Source organism: Lutzomyia longipalpis, chromosome 4 (genome assembly GCF_024334085.1).
Source record: "Lutzomyia longipalpis isolate SR_M1_2022 chromosome 4, ASM2433408v1".
NCBI lineage: Eukaryota > Metazoa > Arthropoda > Insecta > Diptera > Psychodidae > Lutzomyia > Lutzomyia longipalpis.
In genome coordinates this window covers 17,277,141-17,289,268 of record NC_074710.1, presented here as the reverse complement: position 1 = coordinate 17,289,268, position 12,128 = coordinate 17,277,141, and the positions used below count along the sequence as shown (strand labels likewise).

Genomic DNA, 12,128 nt, shown 5'->3' with positions numbered 1-12,128 from the left:
TTATTAGAGTTCTGTATTTTCATTTTTGCAAAAAAAAATTCTGGTTAAAAAAATCCCATTTGGTCAATTTTTCCTAAAAGTTTCCAAAATTACTTGAAAAACCTTATTATTTAAACTTGGCTTTAGTCTTATCTTTAAGGCCAGATTTTAAGGATTTTAAAAAGACAGAATCGAGACAGAATTAGGATGATTTTGACGAATTTAGAAGACATTAGAAGATGATACAAGACGATTAGGCCGGATCGTTTAAGAGCATCAAAATGCATTCAATCCCGAGTTAATCTGACCTAATCTTAGATCACAAGACCCATAGAACCTCTAAAATCTGACCTTTAAAAAAATTCTATCAAAATTTAAGGATCAATTTGTATTGAAAAAAAAAAGAATAAATCAGCTCTTTTGCTTATGCAATAAGGAGGACTATAAAGGCAATATATTCTTCAGTGATCTTCCTCTTATCCTTGCTCTTCATGGTCTTTCCTTATATTCTTTTGGGTTAAGTGGATTTTTTTCTGTAGCTGCTATAATATGAAATGAAAGAGAGAGGAGATTGTGAGATCCTTTATTTATTTGGGATGGTGGGATGAATGCACGCGAAGAGATGGATATGAGTTCGACAGCTGTGGTCACATTTCACGATTTTACGACGACTCATCTTTCCGTTTTTGGCACATTCAGGCTAACATCATGCTCTGCCATTTACTTCCTCCTCCATATCCATGTTTTTAGCTGTGTTTCTTTCAGACACAGCTTTTGTGTACCGAGCAAAATCGAAAGTCGTCAGATCGGACTCAAACTTGGGATGAGCACGAATTAGGGTCCCCACATTCCAAAAAACGTATGCGCCAAAAATAAGATTTTTTCCGGCCGTCCGTCCGTCCGGCCGTAGTACAACGCTAAATTGCAAGAGAACGGTAATAGATAGAGACTTGCGGTAAACGGCAAAGTTTAAATATCGATCGGAAGACATCCGATTATGAGGTCAAATCCACCCCCCCACCCCTCCGTCGCCATTTTGAATAACCTCAAAATTTTGTTTTCGCTATATCTCAGCCCCTGTAATAGCTAAAAATCTGAAATTTTTATATGTTGTAGGGGACATCAAGAGCTTTCCAATGATACCTCATTTTCGAAAATCGGTCAAGCCGTTTAGTCAATATGGCCGCCACAATTTTTCATCGAAAATCGACCATAACTCGAAAACGGCTTGACCGATTTTGATCAAACCGGGCTCAAATGAAAGCTCTCAACAAACCCCACAACTCTCTAGAACATACGAAGTTTCAAAAGTGACCGCTAGAGGGCCAAAAATCAAAAACAAAATTTTCGATGAGTTTTCGATGAATATCTCGAAAACGCCATTATCGATTTGCTTCATTTTTTGATATGTTATAGCTGACCATATTATCTAGCTCCATGCCAAAAATGAAGAAAATCTATGTCGCCGTTCTCGAGATATAGCCTTCCAAAGTTGGCATGTCATATCTCGGGTTCTACAAGTCCGATTTCGTTCAACTCAAGCGCAAATGAAAGGTTTCGAGAAACCCTACAAATGTCTAGAACATTGCAAGTTCGAGAAATGACCGCGAGAGGCGCTAAAGTCAAAATCAAAATTTTCGAAAATTTCGAACTCGAATATTTCGAAAATTTTATTATCGATTTACTTCATATTTTAATATATTATAGTTGAGGTTAAGACCTTTCCAACGATAGCTCAAACTCGAAAATCTATGGAGCCGTTCCCGAGATATGTAGTTTTAAAGATTTCTTGGGGGATGACTTTTCAACTTTTCCCGACTTTGCGCGTATTTAAATTAATTTGCGTTATAGTTTGCTCTCACAAAATTGGTACACTGAAAGAAACACAGCTCTCGTAAGCTTGGTCAGCTTACCAGTATATTTCTTCTTCTTCTGTTCATCTTCCGTCTTCCAACACATATTGCTGCATCCTCACACCCCCATCCTCTGTTGTCGTGGCCTCTCTAACTCTCCCCGGATGTGCCTTTGACTCTCTCTCTCTCCTCGTTGAATAAACTCTGTAAAAAAAAGTTGGTTGTATCAACATGGATAATATCACCTCCTCGCCCTTCATGCTCCCATCAGGGGCGAGGATGGCATTTTATGTGTGTTTTGTGTGGATGGTGAGCCATCATCCCCAAGAATCTTCCTCCCAAAATCCTCCCCGCTTCTCACCCAAAACATCCAGCTATTTAGTAATGTTTTCACTCTGCTTGTATTATATACATTTAGATATATGTCATTGGAAGTATATATAGGTATATATATACATACATTTATTGGTGGATGATTCGTGTGGGGGTGAGTGTATGGTGGAGAGTATACGGGGAGATGAAGATGCGGTGTATGGACCACATGAGGGCAGGAGGGAGTGGAAGTGGTTTGGTGAAGTAGAGATAATCGTTATTTTCTTATTTTACGATATTTGCACACTTTACGGCCATACGGGGGCGGGGGAGGGGGCTTCTCTCCATCCCGTAAATGATATAACCAGAGCTATTTGCCCATGTTATTTCTTTCCCTCTGTTATACAAGAGTTTTTATCGTTGCCACAGTTATGGGCCAATGTGGGACGAATGTGGGGGGTGGTTTTGTGAATTGAAGAGGACAACACAAGCAAAGTAAGAAAGGGAGAAAATGTTGGGAGAAAGATACTCAAAATGTTGGAGAAAATATCTTTTCATACTCACTGCGCTGTGTATGCATGCAGTAGTTGAGATGTGATGAAGAGAAAGAGAAGAAAATACATTTTTTGCAAAGAAAACTAATTTTATTTTTGACTTTTTGTTGCAAACTTCTTACAAAGTTTATAGACCTGATGAAGAGAGAAAGAAGTCTTGGAAAAGTCATGTAAAATTGTTGTGAGAAATTGGCTACAAGTCGCGTATATCAAGGCTTTTCACAAAACTAAAATAATACAACTAGGGGAAACTGGGGTAATTTGGTGAATTTTTGGGAGATAATTTTTCCTGAGTTCCATGGAAATATTTGAGATTTCCCATGAGAACTATCTTATAGGAAATGCTTTTTCAGGCCATTTTCCAAACCCTTCCAAATTTGCCTGTTCCAAAAATCCTGGGGTAAAACGGTTAATTGCGTTTTTTGTTCGCTAATCTTAATTTAATGAAATTATTTTAGCAGATGTAGATGTAGATTGCCGTTGTATAGAGTCCGAGTGTTGACAGCTGAGCTCTGTTGAGTTCTTCGTGTCACCTATTCTCTAAAAAAACGTTAAATTTAAGAAATTGCCTTTTTTATTTTTTTTAGTTTATAAAAATTGGTAATAGTAAACGATTAAACGTCCCAAATTGTATATAATAGTTATACTAATTAAGGGAAATTATTTTTTCAAAAATTTAAAAAGTTATTTTAAAAAAACACCAAATTCACCATTTTGCCCCAAGCGGTAATTTTTACTATCAGTGTTTTATGGGAAAACTCGGAAAATTTTTTCGGAAAATTCAGATTAGATTCGTGTTTAGCAATAGGTACTCTGTCTCAAAATGCATTTGGATCAAAAAAATTGCAGAGAATTTCGTCAAAACTGAATTTGTAGTTGAGTGGTCAGAGTAACTTTGAGGTTCGAAAAATTTGTTTTTCAAATAAAAGCCAAAATATTGGATCAATTATTATGAAACTTTCTAGGTTTAGGCAGGGGTATAAACTGCAACTACTGACAAAATTAGACAGATCAGCTCTCACTGCTTCTTGAGATATTAATTTTTATTTTTTTTTTCAAATGCACCATTTTACCCCAGTTACCCCTATTCCTTGTTTTAAAAAAGTTAAAAAGAACGCTCGTTTAAGAATAAAATTTTCTGGAGATTAAATATTGAAAATGTAGGTAAACTCTGGGTCAGCCGGGTGAATTTTTTACATCAGTTTAATTTTTTTACACGACGCATAATTACACGGAGGGTAAAAAAAAATATTTTGAATCACAAAATCATATTGATCATTTTAAGGACTTCTTTAGGGATTTTTTTTAAATTTAAAAATTCTTTTCAAATCTTAAAAAAAAATCTTAGAAATGATTGAAAAATAAAAATAAACTAAATTAATAAAATAAAATGAATAATTCGTGTTTATGAATGAATGAAAGTGTAAAAGAACGTAAATCGTATTTTATTTGGCGAGAAATATTCTTTAAAAAAAATAAAAATTAGGAAAAAATAATTTAAAAATTTATTCCTTTTGTAGTTCAACCAAAACCAGGTCAAAAGAGACCAAGTCCAGCACCACCGATCCCCTCGTCGCCGCATCTCCATCAGTCGTCGCAATTGTCAAATCATGTGTCCAATCATTTGGCAGCCGCTGCCGCCGCCGCGGGTGCTGGTGGTGTAGGCGGCGGGAGTGCAGCCGCTGCAGCAGCAAGTGGACGGGGTCCCTTTGCGTCGGCATTGCGCAATTTGGCAAAACAGGCGGATATTAAGGATGACGACGGGGGTGGTGCGGGAGCGTCTGGCGGCGGCGGCGGCGGGTCAGGCGGTGCGGCAGGTGGCGCCGGGGGTGGAAATCTCAGTGGTAGCAGCGATGCCGTACGAGGTGTGAACAGCGGCGGTGCGACATCACTCATGACGACGGTGCAGCGAAGTGGGGGCATGCACGACGGCAGGGGGGCACCAGGAGATGGGCGTGGCAGTTCGGGTCAGACGCACACGTCGGATGTGAGGCAGGCAGTTGGGGGTGGTGCTGTTGATGATCGAGGTGCCAAGAAGAGGACGGCATCGCCACCACCAGAAAAGGTTAGAGAGAAAAGAATTTCCTAAAAGAAAAAAAAACTCTCTAAAAAAAGAATTTTATTGAGGAAAAATTAATCTTTTTCCTTCCTTCCTCTTTCTGTATTTTTTTTTTGCATTTGTCTGGTTTGTCTGACTCATTAGATGCCGAGACTGAGTGGCCCACCGAGTATACAGCCGGAATTGGCGCTGGCCAGGAGTGGTTTTCAACCATATCGACCCGATGAGAGGCTCGCACATCCCGCTGGTGCATTTCCCCTTGAAGCCTATACGTCCTTTGGGGCAATTCCGGGACTTCCACCAGGTGAGAGGAAATTTGTTAATTAAATTTCTTTTTTTAAGGAATTTTTCTTTAAAAAATGTTTTTTTTTTTAATTAATTTGGAATGTTTTTTCTGGACTAGAATGAAATAATTTTATCTTTACATCCCCTTAAAAAAAAACTTTGGTTAAAGTTACTGAAGTAACCAACAAAAAGACAATTTTAGCTGAATACATTAGTTATTTTAACTGATTTTTACGAGCTAAATTAACAGAAGTTATTCAATTGTAGAATAAAATGCAGTTTAGAATAGAGAAAGTGATTGATGTAAGGAAAATTGAAGTGAACGTAGTTATTCAGCTAAAAATGTAGAACATTCAAAACAACATAAGTTATTGGTTTAAATATTTAGATTATTCACTAAAGAAACCAAAATATTGGTTTTCAGTTCGATGTTGTCCGATCGGGTTTTTTTTTAACTACTTTTCATGATTGAATTTAGTACTTTTTAGTCTTAAATTTAGTACATTTTCCGACTGAATTCAGAACTTTAATTTACTGCTTTTTTGGTCAGAATTTACTTTTTTTTTTAAAGTACATTTTTTAGACTCAAATTTAGTACTTATTCGCCTTCAAACTAGTACTTTTTTTCCTATTGAATTCAAAACTTTTTCGGTTAGAATTATGTAATTTTATTTATTAAATTTTCAAAAAAATACTAAATTTTACCCGAAGCAATAGTAAATTCAAGCCAATAAAGTAAGTACTAAATTCAAGAGTTAAAAGTACTAAATTCTAGCTGAAAAAGTATATTGAATTCAATGGGAAAATGTACTAAATTTAAGCCTATAAAGTACTAAATTGAATTTTACTTCTTCGACTAGAATTTAGTACTTTTTTAGGCTTTTGCAGCTCAGTTTCTATACAAATTTAAGACTAAAAATAAAGAAATGTTCGTTTGCTGAATATTTTGACTTCTTTGGCTAATCATCCAAATAATCCGAATATTTTTAATCAGAGATTTATACGGCACAAGTAGCAAAAAGATGTGAAATATCTTCCACCAATTAAATAAGTCAAAATGACCAAAGTTTTGATAGAAGTAATTCATTGATGGAAGATTTTGACTATTATTTCTGTTAAAATAACTAAAGTGTTTTGAAGAGTGTCACTAAACGACTAATTTCATGGGAGGTTTGTCTCGACGTAATTATTCGGATCTTCGGAAATATTCGGATTATTGGTTAATATTTTGATGATTATCCAAAAGAAAATCCAATATAAGTCAAAAAATGTTAAATTCAAGCATAAAAACACTTAAATCAAACTGAAAAGTAATAAATTCAAACAAAAGAGGGATGGTACAGGAATTATGGGAACTTGGTGACATTTTAGAGGGAATTTTCAATTTTTGGTTTTTCAGTCCCAAAACTGCATAGATTGAGGAACAAAACTTTAAAAAAATATTTGAAAGTCTCAAAAAAAGACTAAATTCAAACAAAATAGGCCTAAATACGTTTTTAGTTTTATTTTTCGGTTTTGAGTTGTTGAATTTTTAGCAAAAGTTGTAGATGTGAAGTCAAACAATCAGATCTTCAGAAATATTCGGATGATTCGCCTTAAAACCAAAATGTTCGCCAGATAAACACCCCTTGACTAATTTTATGATTAAACAATGAGCAAAATAAACCCCATTCTCCTCTATTAGTTTTTTTTGTCAAGAATAAATCTTGTAAAAAAAGACAAAGAAGTGAATTAAAGAGAAAAAAAAACTCTTTTTGCAGGAAGTCTCTTCAATCCTGCAGCATTGCAGTACCCGGAACAGCTGTATTTGGATCAGAGAATTCAAAATATGTTCCGTAGTGTTGGGCATCATCCTCATGCACACCCACATCCCCTCTATTCCCCCCTGGCTTCGCCCTATGCGCCCCATTTGTACGGGATGCTGCCCACGGGAGCTGCCCTTGGATTAGGGGTTCCAGCGGGTTTTCATGAGCGTCTTAAGCAGGAGGAGGAGCATCGGGCACGGCTGGCACGGCAGGAGGAGGAACAGCGTGAGCGTGAGTTGCAGCAACGTGAGAAGGAGCGTGAGCTGCGGGAACAGCGTGAACGGGAACAGCGGGAGAAGGAGCAAAGGGAAAAGGAGCAACGGGAGCGTGAGCAGAGGGAGAAGGAGCAAAGGGAGAAGGAGGCACGTGAGAGGGAGATGCGTGAGAAGGAACGTGAAGCGCGTGAGCGTGAACGGTTGGCGGCATCGCATCACTACGCACCGCAAATGTACTCACATCCATCAATGCGGAATATGCCGCATAATTTGCTGGGGCAACTCCTTCCGCCGGGCCCATCGAGTCTTGCGTCACTCACAATGGGTCTGCGGCCGCCGCCGCAGACGTCGTTGCACTCAATATCGCAACTATCGCCGTATCATGCCACGTCGCAACGTCAGAGCCCCCATGCGGCGGCAATGAGTCTCAATTTGGGTATGGGCCTCCCCCCAATGCCACCGCATTCCGTACATTCGTCCCTCAATCTCTCGCATCATCTCCCACTGGGGCATCCGGCAGCAATGCCGGTTGTTTCACATGCGAGCCTCGGGGGGCACACAACGTCCCCGTCGGCCCTCCTGGGGACACATCCAAGCCTCAGCGGGTTAGCAGCACATCCGGGACTTTTGGCCGCCAGTGGGGGACTCAATTTGAGCAGTAGCAGCTCAGCGGCGGCGGCGGCATTGAATTTGGGCACAAATCCCGCCGTTTCGGCGCACAATCTCACCGTGGAGCGTGAACAGCAACGTTCAGCTGTGTATGCCAGCTATGGGATGCCCGTGAGTACGGCAAGTAGTGGCATGCCACGAAGTGCATCAGCTATTCCGGCTGTATCAGCCGCTCCCCCAGCTCACTATGCGCCGGCGAGACCCTCATCGCAGCCACAGAGCCTCAACAGTGTCATGACATCGAGTGCGAGTAATGCAATAATACCAAAAAGCCCCCAAATGGCGGGAAATGTCGCCACGTCTGCAGCTGCACCTACCAATGGTCCCACTGTGCCCAATAGCACGGGTGGCCCCAGTGGCGCAGGAGGGATGAATTTAATTGCAAAACAACCGGAAATGCCAACTGAGGCACTCCCCGTGGCGCCCCCAACGACGAATCCCGTGGAAAATGGTGCCAATTCGTCATCAGATGAAATGAGTAGCTCAGCAGCAGCAAAGGATGCTGCTGCTGCGGTGATGTTGCTGCAGGAACAAAACGCAGATAAAGTGAATGACAAAGACATTGCACCAACGAGTAATGGAGGCGGTGAGAAAGCCGCCGGTGGGATTGAGGGGCAGAGTCCCAGTGAAGTTCAAGCATCAAATAATGGTGATACAGCTGCACCAGCAGCAACAACACCACCTGCAGATGTTGCAGCAGCAACAAAATTATCAGCAGACAATGGGAATACCAATAGTAGCATTGAAATGGCAGCAGCAGCAGCAGCGACGGATAGTAACAAATTAGTAGCACAGCAAACAGGTAAGGATGATGGGAATAATGTTGTTGTTTCACCCAAAATTTCCACAGAAGCATCCCCCAAACATACCAGTTCGGTGACAAAGAGTCCCGATCATCCCGCAGCAGCACGTGACATTATTGCTACCAATAAAAAGGAAGCAAATGTCATTTGATTGAGACTTTTTTTTTCCTTTTATTCTTTGTTTTTTATTTAAAAATTAATTGAGGGGATTGCCGTCCAAATTTTCTCACAAAAAAAAACGTAAAATAATGAATTGGAAGAAGGTTTCAAAAACAAGGGGAGAATTCTGCTTTCTTTTAGAGGGAAAACGTTTGAATTTCTTTTGCAAAAGAAGAAGGCAAAACTAGGAATTTACAGCAAAATGAAAAGAATTTTAGAATGAAAATGGAGGAAAGATCTTTTGATCAGAAAATTCGTCGTTTTAGTCAGAAGAATATTCAAACGTTATTTGGGTGAAAAGGGAAAAAATCTTTTTGGCAAATGATTAGGAGCTAATTCTGGCAAAAATATTTTCTTTTCTTTTCTTACAATTCGTGAGTTATAAGGTTTTTTGGCATTCTCACAAAAAAAACTTATAAATTTGTAAGATCTAAAAAGTTTCACAGTTCAACTTTTAGACCACGTCGCGAGAAACATTTTTGCTATAATAGAAAAGAAAAGGTTTTGGTATTCCGGTCGAATATTTTCTTATAACTTGTAAGAAAATCTTACAAAATCATATGTTTTATAAGGACCTGCCGAGGTGCTTTTTCAATCTTTTTGTGCATTTTGTGACCACCAAATCATGATTCCTTATCGTCATAGGCAACAATTGACTACTTTGACGGATATTTTACATGAATCTGAGTGTTTGGAATTGTTTTTTAACAAAAAATATTGTGAAATATGTGGAAAAACTCTGACCATTTTTTGTGAATTATGCCAACGAATGTCAATAATTTCCAGAGACTTGGCCTTGAGGAAGATGATTAGAATTATGCATTCACACAGGCACTGCATTAAAAGATACTTCTGTAGTGTAGAAAAAAGGCAAAAGTTAGAGTATGGGAAGACATTTTATTAAGGAACATTCTATGTAGATTAGCGACTTCTTCTCTTAATGCCATTCCGGAGAGCTGGTCCCACCATTTTCTACTCTTTCACAAATGCTTCCTGGTGCTATGCAGGAAAAGAATGTCGATAAAAAATGATCATGACATTTTTTCCTGACATTTTTTTTCATTCCATCTCACTCCCACTAATGTATTTTCCTATCTTTCGTCTTTCTCTCACGCTTGTTTCCGACATCTTTTTTCATGGCATGCCTTTTTTCTTGTGCACAACATGTTTTTATTTCCTTGAATTTACTCAACACTTGGGGATATTTTCCTCAAAGAAAAGTGGAAAATGCTTGGCTAAAAAGTCCACAGTGCCAGGAAAACAGTGGAAAATGGAAATTTACGGTCATTTAGCGGCCAAATATGTGAAAATACGCGAAGTGAAAAATCAAAACATTCTTTCCCTGACCAATTTTTACGGGATTCTTTTCTAGATTTTGACCACACAAATCACTTCTTGCGGGCTTTTTGTATCTTCCTACAGGTCATCTGCAACACGGAAGGTCTGTGTGGGGGGCAGGAAAATGCTTCCTGGGTGGTGGAATCCCACCTGAACGCGGAAAAAATTGGTCCGGGAGTGAATGTTTTGCTATAGAAACTGCACAGTTTTCACTTATTTGGCCAATAAATACCCCCGATTTTCCACTTTTCACACTTTCACAGGCACTAAGAACACTTCCACAAGCCGCTTTTCACTTTTCCCAAGATAAAATATCACAATTCACAGAGAAAATTGACGAAAAATAAGAAACGTGTTGACTACGCAAGAGCTTGAAAAAGAATGTCGCAGGAACATGTTTTTTTCTGTTATTCTTTTTCCAGCTCTTGTGAAGTCAACGTATTTGTTAGTTTTCTGCAATTTTCTCTGTAAATTGTGATATTTTAGCTTGGGAAAAGTGAAAAGCGGCTTGTGGAAGTGTTCTTAGTGCCTGTGAAAGTGTGAAAAGTGGAAAATCGGGGGTATTTATTGGCCAAATAAGTGAAAACTGTGCAGTTTCTATAGCAAAACATTCACTCCCGGACCAATTTTTTCCGCGTTCAGGTGGGATTCCACCACCCAGGAAGCATTTTCCTGCCCCCCACACAGACCTTCCGTGTTGCAGATGACCTGTGGGAAAGTCCAAAAAACCTGCAGGAAGTGATTTGTGTCGTGAAAATACAGAAAAATATCCCGTAAAAATTGGTCAGGGAAAGAATGTTTTGATTTTTCACTTCGCGCATTTTCACATATTTGGCCGCTAAATGACCATAAATTTCCACTTTTCACGGCTTTCCTGGCACTGAGAACACTTCAGCAAAGCCCATTTTCACTTTCTCATGGAAAAATATCCCCAAATACTGAGAAAATAATACGAAATGAAAAACATGTTGAGTGCACAGAAAAGAATGATGAAAATGTCGGAAGTATGCGTCAGAGAAAGACGAAAGATACAGAAATACATTAGTGGGAGTGAGAGGGAATGACAAAAAAATGTCAGGAAAAAATGTCATGATCATTATTTCTTGACATGAGATTCCTGCATAGCACCATCCATCATTCCGCATGAGATTCTGCTTATTAAACAAAAATTTCATGCTGCCTGGGAGTTGTCCGGGTATTCTTTCCCGGAATCCGTGGATGCCACAGATGTTCAAAAGCTCCGGATAATTCAATTTTTTTCCATGACAGTCTAGATAAAAAAAATTTAAGAAAAAACTCTTAATTCATCATGGAAAATGCAAAAATACTTTAAAAGGGTTAAATTTTTACCAAAAATCGAATAATCCATTGTGTTTTGTTGATAAATTCACTTAACTTTAACCTCATTTTCTTTATTTACATTAACTTATTTCACTTCGTCTATCTTCGGTTTCACTTCGTTTGATAAAACTTAAATTTTAACAGCGACATCTGTTTTCGTGTTCTAATTTCGGAGGTTTGTGTATGTGTTACTATAAAAGAATGAAAAAGAAATTTTTTGTGGGAATGCCAAATCTTACAAAATCCCTTGTAAGACGAAATAGATAGAAAAGAAAATATTTTTGTCAGAATAAGCTCCTAATTTTAATTGATAAAAAAAACGAATATTTTCTGAACAATTTAAACCTTTTTTTTTGATCAATTGAAATATTTTTTATCAATTTATACATTTTCTGATCAGTTTCTAAGTTTTCTGGTAAAATAAGGCGCTAATTGACCTAAGAGAAAGTTTTGATCAATTTAAACGTTTCTTTGAGCAAATTGAACGTTTTTAGAGAATTCAAACGTTTTCTAATCAATTTATATACTTCACTGATAAATATCGACGTTTTTTGGTCAATTCAAAATAAAATTGGTTAGAATAACTGAAGTAATCCATCACGACGACTTTCCACAATTTGAATAGGTCAAAATCACCAGGTCTCACCTTTTGACCAGAAATTTAGATTTGTAGCTCGAAAATTCTTCTTTTGATCAGAAGAATATTCTGATTTAATCAGGAGAATGTCCTTTTTGGTCAAAAGATAATATTGTAAC

General features: G+C 38.2%; 1 protein-coding gene across 8 annotated transcripts in view; it reads left to right on the top strand.

Annotated features, from left to right (window-relative positions):
* The window catches only part of LOC129795328 (uncharacterized), a 57,273-nt gene that overhangs the window by 38,801 nt on the left and 6,344 nt on the right, over positions 1–12,128 (top strand). For 4 of the 8 annotated variants that reach the window (XM_055836478.1, XM_055836481.1, XM_055836480.1 and 1 more), the window contains exons 10-12: positions 4,219–4,763; positions 4,902–5,061; positions 6,803–8,533. In XM_055836478.1, coding sequence (XP_055692453.1) covers positions 4,219–4,763; positions 4,902–5,061; positions 6,803–8,533 — 2,436 coding nt within the window. Of the gene's footprint in view, positions 1–4,218; positions 4,764–4,901; positions 5,062–6,802; positions 8,897–12,128 lie in introns of those variants that run through there. The other 4 variants (XM_055836476.1, XM_055836475.1, XM_055836479.1 and 1 more) reach the window with 1 other exon arrangement.